The following is a 14,540-nucleotide window of genomic DNA, read 5'->3' as shown; positions in this document are numbered from 1 at the left end:
TATTATTTTGTCTTGCTTGACTATTTTCCTTTGTTTCTGCATTTTCTCACTTATCTGATTAAATTTATTCTTTGCAACTTGGGGAAGGCCAAGGAGACTAAAGTTTTTCTACAAACAAGAGGCAGGCAGAGGACATGGTGGGGTAGGGGTGACTGTCCTGGCAAGGTCCCATAGGGTCCTGCTTGGTTACATCTTTAATCTGTGTCTCCTGGGATGCACTCCTAACAAACCCCAAATAAACACCTCGCTAATCAGATGTCCGTTTCTGAAATTGTGGTTAACGCCCTAAAGGGCTATGGGGACTCAAAGGAACTTAAGACCTGGGCTTTGTACACAAGGGTTTGAGATCTTGTTGGGGAGAGAGAGCAATAGAGTAAATGCTCATTTAGAAGAGGGCGGAGAAGTGGTGGGTGTCACTGATCTGGCTTGATGGCAGTGGCGTTTCAGGGAGGGAATGAAGGCATGCTGGAGCCCCTTCTTCAGGAAGATGGGAGTGGAAACAAGCATTTCAGATGGAAGGATGGTGGGTTTGGGCCTGGTGGTTAGCCATGAACATGCTCTCAGGACTGGCTCCACCTTCTCCCTTTTCCCCTGCTGCCCTTACAGAGGCACCAAAAATCTGTAGTTTGCACTGAGGCTTAGCCACATTTCTTGGACAAAAGCTAGTTTCTAAATGATCTTTTCCATCAGGGTGATTTGAAGTATGCTTGGCCAACTTTATGTACTTTGGACTCATCTGGAAAGCTTGTTAGAATACACATTCCTGGGCCTCACCCTCAGAGACTCTGATGCAGGGTGTCTGGGGTGGAGTCAGAATTAGCCTTTTTTGAGCTCCCCAGGTGATCCTTCTGGTCCTCAGGCCACACTTCGAGTAGCACTGATTGATACTGCATTTCATCATTAGAGAACCCCAGACAGCTATCTGGTGGTTTTAGTTTGAAATGTTGTCAGTAAGCGGTCTGTGCCAAAACCCACCCTAGCTTGTGACGTTGTGACTGAGTCCAAGCTCGTACTGCTCTCTGTAGGACGGGCCAATAAATCGAGAGATGAGGTGTTGAGGGAAGGAAAAGCGACTTTATTCGGAAAGCAGCAGACCCAGAAGATGGTGGACTAGTGTCTCAAAGAACCATTTTACCCGAGTTAGAATCCAGGCTTGTTTTACACTAAAAGGGAAAGGGGTGCGCTGATAGTTGCAAACATTTTGGTGCTGGAATCTTTTGTTCTTACAGGTCTGGTCACAATGTTCCTATAAACCTCACAACAGGACAGATATCATTCTCTGTTTATCTCTATATGAATGGCAAAGTGTTACACCTCTAAAGGTCAGAGCCTTGAGAATGGGCTATCCTGTATATTTCAGGTTGTAGGCAACATTCTTTTACAAAAGATGCAGAGCCAGCATGACTAAGCGGAGGCAACAGAGCGCTAAGGTTAGCGCTAACCGAATAGATTCAACAGGAGAGCCAGGAGCTATGGCATCTGGGGGACCTGGATCCTCTTCTGACCCAAACACTTACGAGCTGGGTGATATTGGACAACTCACTTCTGTAAGCTTCAGGCCACTTCGTTTATAATTAGAACTAAAACTGCTGACCCCATAGGGATGCAGTGAGGATTACAGGAGGGGACAAGTGAAAGGCACAGAACCTTCATAAGAAACAGATTTGTTAAATGTGTCATAGGTTTTTCATGCGTATATTTTTCAGAAATTCAACTGCAGGAACCCTCCCCTGACTTCCACCACCCCACAGCCTTCTGTGTCTCTCATATACTCATCAAATGGGTCGTCTTGGTTTCCACCACTGACACTGAGCTCCTAGGAGGCTGGATCTAGTCTGTTAGCTCACCTCTCCCTCATCCAGTGTCTTGCACAGTGCTTGGGACATAGTAGATGATCAATGAATATATATATAAATCAGATAAAATGCTGTATCAGTAATTCTCAACCCAGGTTACACATGAGAATTACCTGGGATACATCTCAGAAATTCTGATTTAATTAACCAGAGGCAGTGTTTCTCAACCCTGGCTGTACATCAGAATCACCTGGGAAAAATTTTAAATCCACATGCTCAAGCCACATCCCTAACCAACTACATAAGAATCTCTTGGGATGGGACCCAAACATCAGTATTTTTAAAAAGCTCCCCCCTCAGATGAATCCACTGTGTAGCAGGGGCTGGCATCACTGGGTTAGATGCAGAGACAATCGACTGACACATGCAGTGGGTTATTAATGTGCTCTTAGATACAGACAAATCTTAAAGGTTAAAATTAAGAGGGGAATGAGTCACTATTTTGTGTATGTCTACTAACATTTTTTTATTTTCTGCCATTTCTGATTTTGGTAATTTACCTTCATTTCTGTGTGTACAGTGTCACTTTCTTTCGTGTCCACTTCTCTATCTCTTTGGCTATTTGTTATTGGGTGACTGTGTGTGTGTGGGGGGGTGTGTGGGGGGGAATAATCTCCCCCCCCGCCTACCCTGCCACCAAATTTATGTCCACCTAGAACCTGTGAATGTTTGAAAATAGGTTGTTTGCAGATACGATGAAATGAAGGTGAGGTCATTCTTGCTTAGGATGGGCCCTGACCCAGTGACTGGTGTCCTTAGGAGATAAGGGGAATTGGGACACACACACACAAAGACAAGCTCCATGTGAAGACAGAGGCAGAGACTGGAGTGATACATCTACAAGACAAGGAAGGCCAAGGATTGGCAGCAATCATCGGAATCTCAGAGAAAGGCCCGGAACAGACTCTCCCTCAGGCTCTCTGGGAGGAACTAACTCTGCTGATGTGTTGATTTCAGACTTCCGGCCTCCATAAAAGTTCAAGAACATGTTGCTTTAAGCCACTCAGTTTGTGTGATGTGTTACAGCCGCCCTAAGAAGATAATACTTCATTGACGTCTGTAGTTTAGATCTATTTTTCAATAAGAAGATTAGAGTCATAATTCTGAAATCATTCTTTTATTGTTCACACACAGATCTGCTATTTTCTGGACTTTCTCTAACTAGGGGTCGAAGTTCCCATTGGATGAAATGCGCCCAAATTCCTGTCTTGCTCCAAAGGCTAAAGTGGGAATTCATGAATGTTTTACATATTAAAATTTTCATAGAAGGCTCAGATGATTAAAGCAAAACTTCTAAAAAATAGGCATGCGTGCTCTCCACTCTTAGGCCGGTCAGTGCATACTCCATGTGACCCACTGAACTCTGTAAGCTCCTGAATGGAAGGTTTCTTTCCCAATATTTGGAGATGCTGCAGGTCATGAACTCGTGCAGTTGGATCTGTTTAAAAACTTTGTTCAATATGTCTGGGTGTCTCGATGTCTATGAGAACCGATATTGGCATTTTCCATACTGGAGGCTTGATGTCTACGAGAACCAGTATTAGCATTTTCCATACTGTAACAAAAATAAATGCACCAAAAACACCATGTTATTTCTAAGATGAAGCATTTACATCATGGATTACAAAGACAATGTAATGGTCGTAAAAAAGTATATAACAATTTGTTAAATCTACAAAGAAAGTAAAAAAGTATATTTACATTTTCTTCCCTTTAAAAAACCAAAGATCCAAACAAGCATTTTATATATTAATAAATTTAACATAGACAATTTTCATTCATTCAACAAGGATTTCTTCAGTATTCTCCATGTGCCAGCTCTTATTTTAAGAGGCATCAGCATTTATTTTTATCCGGGCATATTTATTGTTGTTATGTAATTTAATGTTATTATTTTAGTTTTAAAAGTTTGTCATCTAATAATAAAGCCCTCCCCAGTCCCACCTTAGAAATATGGCTTAAAAAAGAAAAGGCTTACTTTTTTCATGGGTATAGTTTCAACACTATAAAACACAAAAAAGGGAGATAAAATGATTTTTCAATTACAATTACAGTTCAACAGCTGCATCCCCCCACCTTTTTACTCTAATACAGATGTTGACAAAGCAAATTCAGGAGAAACACATATTAAGAAGGAGGTAAATGAAGTCAAAGTGAACACATTTTGAATACAAGTTCACCAGGCACAGAGCGAAGGGTGGATCATGGAGCCAAAATGAAAACTAGTAAAAACAGTTATAAAGTAAAGTGCCAAGTCCCCGAGACAGAGGAACTGCAAACAAGAAATAAGAAGGCTGGTTAAGGAAGCTGAGACAATTAAGCAAGGGGAAAAATAGTTAAAATAAGCATAAGAAAACCAGTACAAAAATTTCATCTGAATAGGGATGACCTATTACACCAATATGTATAAAATGGATAACTAATAAGAACTTGCTGTATAAAAAAATAAATTAAAAAAAAAAAGAATGTCATATAGTTGTAATCATAAAAAAAAAAATTGGGAGATTGGGATTGACATATATACACTAATATGTTTAAAATGGATAACTAATAAGAACCTGCTCTATAAAAAATAAATTAAAAAAAAAAGAATGTCATATAATAGTAATCATAAAAAAAAAAAAATCGAGTTTAATTGCATCAGAGCCGTTCTTTAGCAAGTGCCTGGAAGGTAGCGCCACTTAGAAAATGATTCCCCAGCCTCTTGTCTACTTACTCATCATCATATACATCTTCAGAATCCATTCGACGGTAGTACTTAGCCAGCTTTACAGCAAAAATGATAGCCGGAAGTAAAAATGCGGTAGCTTTTCCTATACCAAACCAAAACAAATTCTGCAGGGAAAAAGGAAAATCATAAGGATTAGATGCTTGAAGATGGGAAATGGAAAACAACACTGGCTTGGGGAAAATAACTTTACTTTGCAGTTTTTTTAATGGATTCTAACTTTGTGAACTTCAGACGAGCCGGCCACTGTGTGAAGTGCTACCTGTTATGATAATTCATTCCATCTTTCTGAAAACCTTGAATAGATCCTATTGTCATATTTATTTTACAAATGAGGAACAGAGGCAGCAAGTGCTGAAGCAAGGTTTAGCATCTAGGACGCCCCCAAACAACAGCTAACCATCCCACTAGATGGCTCCCGGCTTTGAGGCCAGCCATAAGAGCACGGACAGCCTGCAGGCCTGAGCTCAGATCCGTCTCTGAGTTGTTCTGATGTGAGGGTGGCTCATTAAACTTCCTGGCTTTGCTCTGCCTCTGAACAGTGGGATTGGCAGCCGCCTCATCCCAAAACACTATTGTGTGAAGAAAACAGATGCAATGCTTGGTACCGTAACGATGCCCCCAACAAACGTTCCATGATGAATTTAACCAATCTTTAAGGACGGTCACGGGCTGAATTCAATCCTGTTCTGCCTAAAAAGCGATGTTAAAGTATTTTTTAAAAGACAGCTGCCTATATTCCTAAGTCAGATGTCACACAGAAACCTGGCTTTACGTCATTTCTCGAAAAGTCTCAAGTCGGAACTCGTAATGCTGAGCCCTCGTTCCCACAAGGCAACATCAGCTGGAGCTGAGTGATGGTTCTTCCTTCAACAGGGGTATCTGTCCTCAGTTTGTTGCAGGCCATACCACTAGCTCTTACAGGGGTGATACCCAACATTATTTAACCTGACCCACCAATCAGAACAGAGATGGCTGTGCACAACCAGTATGGCCCTGTGGGTACCAGACACTAGCCAGCGTCTGGCCTTGGCCTGTTTTGTAAATCTACAACCTTCCAGATCCCTGTAGAGGCTCAAGTCTGCGGCCCCTGCCTTAGGATAACCCTGTAACACTAGAGCAGCCCTCCCCAGCCCACTGGGAGGTAAAAGGCAGCTCGGACATAAAAACAACCGCCCAGACCCTCATGTCTCGGCCACTGCGCTTCTGCTTTGTTCCTGGTTGAGTTTAGCGTTGGACAGAGTGGCATCACTTGGCCCAGAATTTTCAGTAAATTTGTTCTCCTTTCCCACATATTCTTTTATTGGTAGATTTCTACACTTTCAACCTTGTTTTGAGAGGCTTAGAGCTTTATGACAACCATACCTTTTACTGGAAGCTGCCTCAATCCTTCTGGGTACAATCAAGATATGAAAGAAACATGTTTGCCAGCCGGGAGTCGATTTTCCTGGCAGAGCCAAAGGCCAGAACTCTTCCTTACTCTTTAAACCACCTGCTACAAAGCTCTAGCCTACAGTCTTCCTGAGCACCCTCCAGGCCTCCCCTCCATTGGTCCCCGATTGTTTTGGAGAGGCATCTGCTAGTTAGGTGATCTGACTGGCTGCGGGCAGGCAGTGGAGACTGGGCGCAAGGAGATCAGTTCAGAATGAACCAGCCTAACTAACCGAGGGCTCCCCTAATGAGGGCTTTAATCAAAGCCATCAGCAGGGGCTCCAAGCAGCAGACAAAAGGGTACAAAGTCAGAAGGGGAGGGCAGCAGCCAGGAGACCAAGGCGGGGGATCTGCATGGCTGGGAAAGTGGCAGGATCATTTCCATCCAGGTACAAAAAAGTCCCTCCCACAGAGACAAGTGATAATGGAACAGAGAGATGGACGGATAGAGCAATCTGAATGTACTGTGACAGGCAGCTATCTGATCATCCTTACGGCCTGTGCCAGACAACACTCCAGATGACAGGGTCACAGCAGTGAACACACAGCTCGTGCTCATGGAGATCAGAGTCTAGTGTGTGTTGCGGGGGACAGGTCTTACCAAAGAGCCACACCGATGTACAATACAAACAGCAAAAACATCTCTACAGGAAAAGCAGAAAGTTCCATGGGAGTGTACAAAAGGGAGCCAAATGTAGTTGGGAAGATCAGAAAAACCTTCCCTGAAAAAAAGATACGTTCGAGCTAAGACCCGAAAACGGAACAACAGCTAATAACAGCGAACATTTATGGAGTGTGTTAATGTACCAGGAAAGGTGTTAAGGGCTTTCCATGTAGTCTTTCTTTGAACCATCAAAACAACCCTATTAAGGTGAAGAAGCTCAGAAAAGATAAATAATTTTTCCACGTCACGGAGTTCAGAAAATGTAGGAGTGGAATCTGAATTCAGAGTCTGTGTTCTCAACCATTATATTATAAGACCTAGAGGAGTCAGCTAGGTGGGGTATGGGTGTGGAGGGGAAGAATGAGAGAGAGAGAGAGGGAGAAGGAGCTTGTGTCTAATTTCTAGGCAGCGGAACTGGCATATGCAAAGGCCCTGGGGTGGGGAAATCTAGATTTTTTTTTTTTAACATCTTTATTGGAGTATATAAAGAAATGAAAGAAAACACTGAAGCACAGTGAGAAAAGTGATCAGATAGTACAAAATGTGCCAATGGGCAGGTACCCAATCATGCAGGGCCTAGAGCATAACAGTAAGGATCCTGATCCTTCCTGTGATATTAACAGTAAACCACTGAGGTGCTTTAAGTGAAGGGAATGAGACGATTGACTCATGGAGAGAGTCAGTGTATATCGAGGAGTGAACAGAGCTGAGGAATAAACTTGGTTAACTGGAACTTACCAGCCCAATGGCAACATCTTAAAGGGCTGTTAACTCAAAAATTAAACTAAGTTTGCTATAGCTTTAGGGTTACATATATAGCTGCACTAAGAGTCCTTTGGAATATTGGCAATCTGCACACCAGTGATGTTCCTTTCTAATTATTTCAGACAAACAGTTTTCTTCATGAGGGTCTCTTGACTTCTGTAAATAAAATTCAAGTAAGGAATGAAGATACGCAGCGAGGACTTTGACTTTTCTAGCTTATTAGTGTCAGAACACATTCATCTACATTTTAGATCTTAGGTCTTGGATTCTACAACTGTAACAGACCCAAGCAGAAACCTATTTTATATTATAGTGTGAACTACCATCTGAAAGAAAAAATCAAAGATAATGAGTTTATTGTGTTTTCTTCTTTTGAAAGATGAAATTCTTACCAGGGGGTCGATAATGTAGCTGCACAGAAAGACATCAATAGCTGAATCTAGGGCGGTGGCCACTGGTTTGCAGGCTGCCATTTGCTCAGTGATCTATGGGGGTAAGAAAAACAGGCAAACTTTGATGGAGCCACACCCACAAAATTCCACAAGAATAAAATTAAACACCCTATTCACTTCTGGCCTGTTCACAAAAAGAATCCTTAGGCCCTCTGGATATGGAGCTGATAGCTGATTTCTATGGATGAGTTCTATGACATAAAAAAGTATGTACTTGAAACGAAGACCCCGATTCTCTCTGCGCCTCGGTTTTTAGTTCCCTGGTTTGTTATTTGGAAAAGTAAGACCCATCTTGCTGGACTCTGCAGAGACTTAAAGAGTATACATGGTCAGCATAGTGCCTCAGTCTGAATTTCTTACCCGCCCCCTTTGTAGCCTGACAAAGGATGTGGGAAGAAAGTGGAAAGTTAGGTAATGAATAAGTCTACATTTTAGAACAGGGGTTGGCAGACTTTTTTCTATAAAGGGCCAGAGAGTAAATATTTTAGACTTTGCAGGCTGGGCTGAGATATATCTGTCGCAACTGCTCCACTCTGCCATGGTGGGGCGAAAACAGCCACAGACAATATATGAACAAATGGGTGTGGCTGTGTGCCAATAAAACTTTATTTACAAAAATGGCAGGACCTGCTGACAGAAGACAGAAAACAAAGTACTCATTACTGAGGTAAGACTAAACAAGTTTAATGAATCACAGACAGATGCTCCAATCCCATTAGCTTAAGAAAACTATATTCATTCACTCAAAAAATTCTGGAGTAAGTACAATAAGCTAGATGCTAGTTCCTGGGGTGGGGAGTGTGCCTTATTTCTTTTCCTTTATTGGTTGGCTCATCTCCCCCTTTTCTTCCACCTCTACCTTACAAGGCAGCCCATATTAATAACATTATGTTTCTCTAAGCTCAAACAACCATATACACTCTCTTTACAGGCTTTTTCACTGTTAGTTTTATAAAAAGTGGGGTAAGGGTACACATGGATCAATGGAACAGGATAGAAAGCCCAGAAATAAACCCACGCAGTAATGGTCAATTAATCTATGACAAAGGAGACAGGAATATACAATGGAGAAAAGACAGTCTCTTCAGTTAGTGGTGCTGGGAAAACTGGACAGCTACATGTAAAAGAATGAAATTAGAACATTCTCTAAGACCATATACAAAAATAAACTCGAAAGGGACTAAAGACCTAAATGTAAGACTGGATACTATAAAACTCCTAGAGGAAACCATAGGCAGAACACTCTTTGACATAAATTGCAGCAATATTTTTTGGATCCCTCTTGTTAGAGTAATGGAAACAAAAGCAATAATAAAGCGATGAGACCTAATTAAACTTAAAAGTTTTTGCACAGCAAAGGAAACCATAAATAAAACAAAAAGACAACCTACGGAATGGGAGAAAATATTTGCAAACGATGTGACCAACAAGAGCTTAATTTCCAAAATATACAAACAGCTTATACAGCTCAATAACAAAAAAACAAACAACCCAATCCAAAAAGACAGAAGACCTAAATAGACATTTCTCCAAAGAAGACATACAGATGGCCAACAGGCACATGAAAAGATGCTCAACATCGCTCATTCTTAGAGAAATGCAAATCAAAACTACAATGTGGTATTACTTCACACCAGTCAGAATGATCATCATCAAAAAGTCTACATATAATAAATGCTGGAGAGGGTGTGGAGAAAAGATACTATAATTCTCCATTGGTTGCGTGCGCCACTGGAAACTTCATGCTGCTCCTCCACTTCTCTCTACTGATTTATTCATGGAGACTTAACTTTACGGACCGAATTTTTGTCCCCCAAAAGTTCCCATGTCAAAGTCCTAACCTCCCATACCTCAGAATGTGACTGTATATGGAGATAGGGTCTTCAAGGAGGGAATTCAGGTAAAATTAGGTCACTAAGATGACTCTAATCCAATAGGACTGGTGTCTTTATAAAAGAAATTTGGACACAGACACAGAAGGAAGACCACGTGGGGACACAAGGGGAAGACGGCCACCGACAAGCCAAGGAAACAGGCCTCAGAAGAAACCAACCTGCCGACACTCTGATCTTGGACTTCCAGCCTCCAGAACTGTGCGAAAATAAGCTCCTGTTGTTTAAGCCCCCCTAGTCGACAAATACACCAATGACATAGCAGGTTCAGTGCTGCCCAGGGCGTGTACAAACCACAGCTGCAAATGGACTCTAACGTAAGGAGCTCATGGTTTGCCAGGGGAGACACAGTCGAGGAGACCAGAATCCCTACAGCAATGAGCAAAGGGAGCCGGGGGAGAATGCAAGGGGCATGCTGTCCGCAGTGGGCAGGCCCGGGAAGCTGCCCAGCATGGACACACTTGTGCTGAGTCTCATGGTGCCTCCACCCGTGGCTCCTACATTCAAGGTCCTTTTACTTATCTTCTGTCTAATTTCTGTGAATTTAATTTGATTTCCTCCTGATTTTATCCTAGAAAATAACTATCCCAAGACACAGCCCCCTTATGTTCATCAACGATAAACCACTTACAGAGATCTTGACCCACTGCAGATAACGTTCAAAGTAGCTCATTATCGAATTCCCGTACTTCTTACTTTCCTGGAAAGACATCAAAGAGTAATAGAGCCATTAAAATGACTCTACCATACTCTATGTAATCATGCAGTGATGGTCACACACCCACTTATTGGCATAACAACTTACTTCAGCAATAATTGTGGAGATTCGGTTTGTGATGAAGTCCTGAGCAGAATCCAAAACGAGACTGATATTGGCCACTTTCACCTGGAAAACACAGCAACGGTCGACACGGTATCAAGTGATAAAAGAATTTCATCAGACGGTTTGTATGTTGATGCGAGTACTGTTAACTCAGCCCCACACCCCCATGACTTGCTAGTTAAGACTCTACTAGCTGTTCATGATTAGTGACACCTTCCCTGGCTTGGCTTCCCAGGAGATGGGTATACGTCCCCACCCCATGATGGTGAGCTTGGCTCTGTGACTTGCTTTGGCCAATGGAACACAGATGGGGTGGTACTGTACTGGTTTTCTAGTGAGAGTGAAAGTTTGTGTGTGGAAGGCACTGGGATTTGGAGGCTGTTTGTCAAGCAGCATTATCTCTGTAAAAGTGACCGATGTACCACCTATACTTGCATCCTACACATCCAAAAACAGCTTTCTCCTGTGTACGTAACATGCCAGGATGCGGTCTTCATTTACAGAGGTCCTTGTAGAAAGGAGAGGGTGGGAAAACCCAATTTGGTGTTTAAAATGGGTGGATAACTGAGACTTGATTTTACTTAAAGTACCTGCAAAACCCAACATCTCTGAAAGTCTGTGTGTGCTTTTGTAAGAAGACCCCAAGACAGAGAAAGAAAACAAATCCTTACCCCCAATCCACTGCTTTTCTGTTGAAGCTCCTTCAATTTTTGGTGCACAGCACTCTGGTGAATAAACACAGATCATATTTCCTGACCTGTTACATGAAGCTGCAAGATCACGTGCTTTGTATCCCCCCCACCCATAAGTCAGCCATCAAATCCGACTTTACTCTGTAATAGTTTCATTCGAGAAAAAACAACAGACACGAGGAACAATATGCACCTCACATATTTGGGTATAAGAAAACCTGAAGAAGAAAATTGGGATACATATTCTAGAGCTTCAAAGGGCAGCACACCATGTGTAAGGTAGCCACAAAACTCTTTTGAATCAGGTTTGCTCAAAGTGGCAGGCATTGTTTACAGTAAAACCTGTTCAACAAGAGTGGCTTAATTTGCATGGTTTAGATGAGGAATTGGCAAACTATCGGTTAAGGACCAGATAGTATATACTGTAGACTTTGTGGACCATACCCTGTCCTAATCTCTCAACTTTGCCCTTGTAGCCAAAAGCAGCCACAGATCATCTGTAAACTAGGTGGGCCTGGCTGTGTTCCAGTCAAACTTTATTTGTAAAAACAGGCAGCAGAGGAATTCCCTGGTGGTCCAGTGGTTAGGACTCTGAGCTTCCACTAACTGGGGAACCAGGTTCGATCCCTGATCAGGGAACTAAGATCCCGCATGCCGCAGGGCGTGGCCAAAATAAATAAATAAACAAGTAAGTAAGTAAATAAATAAATACAGGCAGCAGGCCGGATGGGGCCCATGGGCTGCAGTTTTCAGGGCCACAGTTTGCTAACCCCTGGTTTAGAGTGTAGGTCACATCCACAGAACAACTTGCCTAATTGTAGGTTGCCCCAACTCTGAAAAGGCCAAGGAGTCCTGTGTCTACTTGAAGGAAAGCATTTAAGGAACATGTCAACACCAGCTTAAAATGTTAACGTATTTGTGCTAGGCATAAAGTATAGCAGAGAGAGAACTGTGATGAGTGCAGCACACAAATTAAGAAAACTGTAGAGGAGGACTTTGTGAAGACTCGACTGAATTAGAAAGGCAGGAGGAGAAATGAAGAGAGAGATGGTAAACACTAGTTCTAGAAGATTCTGAAGTTGGAGTCAAACGGACGAATAAGCTTCTTCAAACCTGAGCAGGCTGACTCTGTAACCTGGTTCCCACGCAGTCGTCCCCTTGATGACTGCAAACATGACCCTCCCACATGCAAGCATAATAATAATGGCTCCTTTTTGCAGAGTCCCTCTGGGAGGTCAGATCCTTCATGTCCAAGAGCCAGGTAACAGTGAGGCAAGGACCCTTCCCACCACTTTTAAATGAGAAAACTGAAAGCCACAGGACTTCGGAGAGGCAGAAGCAGGATTTGAAATCAGGTCGACCTGACTCCAGAGCCCATGTTCTTTCTCTGTTACAAACTGCCTTTCTGGCATTTAGGAAAGAAGCCAGAAGGCAGAGAGGAAAAAAAAGAAAGGAAAAGTGAGAAAGCTGGATGGAAGAGAGGGGCAAAGAACATCAGAACAGGGAGTAGAGCTAAATGAATGTGGAAAGAAAGGGCATCGCCTTGCCTCACATATTTCATGGCAGGGTATGAAGACAGAGAGTTTGATAATAATAAACTAAGTAAGAGTGAGTCCAGCACTTCAGCTGCTGCACGGCTTAGGGGAGCCTGTTTAAGGCCATGGAAACGAGAGAAAAACATAGGAGGCAACCACAGATTTAAAATAACTGTTCACACTCAAATAGAAAAAGGCAACAAAAAGGCAGAAAATCTGTGGTGAAAATTGAAAATGTGTCCTCTTCAAAGCCCAGCTACTATCATTTATTTTAAAAATAGCTCAATTTCTTAGCCTGAGGTTAACCAAATTTGACCTACGCGTGACATACGAATATATCATTAAGCTAGGTGAAACAGTTTGCCCAGGTCACAGCGAAATATCAAAGGTTGTTGATTGTTACCATTAATTTTTGCAAAGGAATGATTTCGTCACGATGAATATTTCTTAAGATTCCTGCATTATTTTTCAGGGTCTGTTTCAAATTTCCTTGGGGCTACAAAGAGAATAAAGTAAATAAATATTAGTACCTGTTTCCAGACTCTGGAGCACTCTGAGGCTGCCTTCTCTCTCTCTCTCTCTCACTTCACCATAATAAAGCCACTGTAAAGCCGATTTACAGTAGCTATAGCTTCATTTTACAGATGAGAAAACCAAGGCTCAATCAACTGAGACATTTTATTTAACCCACACTTAAATCGTTTTTAGTATAGTAACATCTAACAAGCGTTACTACTGCCTCCATTTAACAGATGAGGAAACTGAGGCACATAGGGGTGAAATATTGTGCCTAAGTTCCCACAGTTAGGAAGAGGCTGACTCAGGATTTAAATCCTGGTCTTCCCCCAGAGTCCAGGTCTGCTGCTTTGTGAAAGGGACCAGTTACAGCCATTAGTCACCAACCAGCAGGGAAGCTGGTAATGGGGAAGCTTATGGGGCTTGGATGGTGTCTTTGCCCTCCCTTATCTGCTCATTATTGGCGATGCAAAGCACCAAACGGGATCTCCCTCCCACATCCTCAGTTACCATTCCCTGCACTGCAAGAAAATGTGTGCACAGGTGTTTGGCAGTGGAGGGGTGGACGGAGTGAAAGCAGGTCCAGTGCTGAAGCAGTGAGGGCAGCAGCACCACGAGCAGAGGCTGGAAGAGCCTGCACCCTGAAGGTGCCCTGGGAACCTTCACACGCTCACGGACTGTGAGGCCGTGTGGCAATGGCTGCTGATGGGAACTTTTAACGTGCACAGAGGGGTGTGTTTAAACAAGGGTTACTTGTGGTACATGGAACGTCTTCCATAGCTTCTCTAAGAACGGTACTGACATTTCACATCTACGACAATGACAGCCTTGAACCGGACCGTTTGAACTCACCAAATGGTTGGCTTTTACTTCTAGATCATTGGCAAATGATAAAAGATTCACTTTTGTGGGATTTTTCCCAGTCTACAAAAGAGGTGTAAAAAGCTGTGTTATGGATATGGGATTTTTGAACCTTAACAACATGTAATAAGCAACAGAGTGAACATGGGTCCGTAACCATAAAGTAAGGCTAGACACTCTAAAGCTAGACACATCTGCATTCTTGTTTATACACACAGTATTATTTGTATTCAGCCATAAAGAGAAATAAAATACTGATACATGCTGTAATGTACATGAATCTCAAAAAACTTGGGCTACATGAAATGGACCAGTTAAGGTTATC

The 14,540-nt window shown here is 42.4% G+C and overlaps 1 protein-coding gene across 1 annotated transcript in view; it reads right to left on the bottom strand.

The window, feature by feature from the left end:
* Positions 1-2,964: 2,964 nt before the first annotated feature.
* Positions 2,965-14,540, bottom strand: part of PROM1 (prominin 1) — a 94,891-nt gene continuing 83,315 nt past the window's right edge. Inside the window, exons 17-25 of the mRNA XM_068542270.1 lie at positions 14,207-14,278; positions 13,242-13,334; positions 11,283-11,336; positions 10,594-10,674; positions 10,420-10,488; positions 7,837-7,929; positions 4,573-4,691; positions 3,835-3,859; positions 2,965-3,411 (exon numbers count right to left, since the gene is read on the bottom strand). Of these exons, the coding sequence (XP_068398371.1) occupies positions 3,397-3,411; positions 3,835-3,859; positions 4,573-4,691; positions 7,837-7,929; positions 10,420-10,488; positions 10,594-10,674; positions 11,283-11,336; positions 13,242-13,334; positions 14,207-14,278 (621 nt within the window). The 3' untranslated portion in view covers positions 2,965-3,396. The remainder of the gene's footprint in view (positions 3,412-3,834; positions 3,860-4,572; positions 4,692-7,836; positions 7,930-10,419; positions 10,489-10,593; positions 10,675-11,282; positions 11,337-13,241; positions 13,335-14,206; positions 14,279-14,540) is intronic.

The sequence above is a fragment of the Eschrichtius robustus genome, chromosome 4 (genome assembly GCF_028021215.1).
Source record: "Eschrichtius robustus isolate mEscRob2 chromosome 4, mEscRob2.pri, whole genome shotgun sequence".
Lineage (NCBI taxonomy): Eukaryota > Metazoa > Chordata > Mammalia > Artiodactyla > Eschrichtiidae > Eschrichtius > Eschrichtius robustus.
This window is presented reverse-complemented; position numbering and strand designations above follow the sequence as displayed.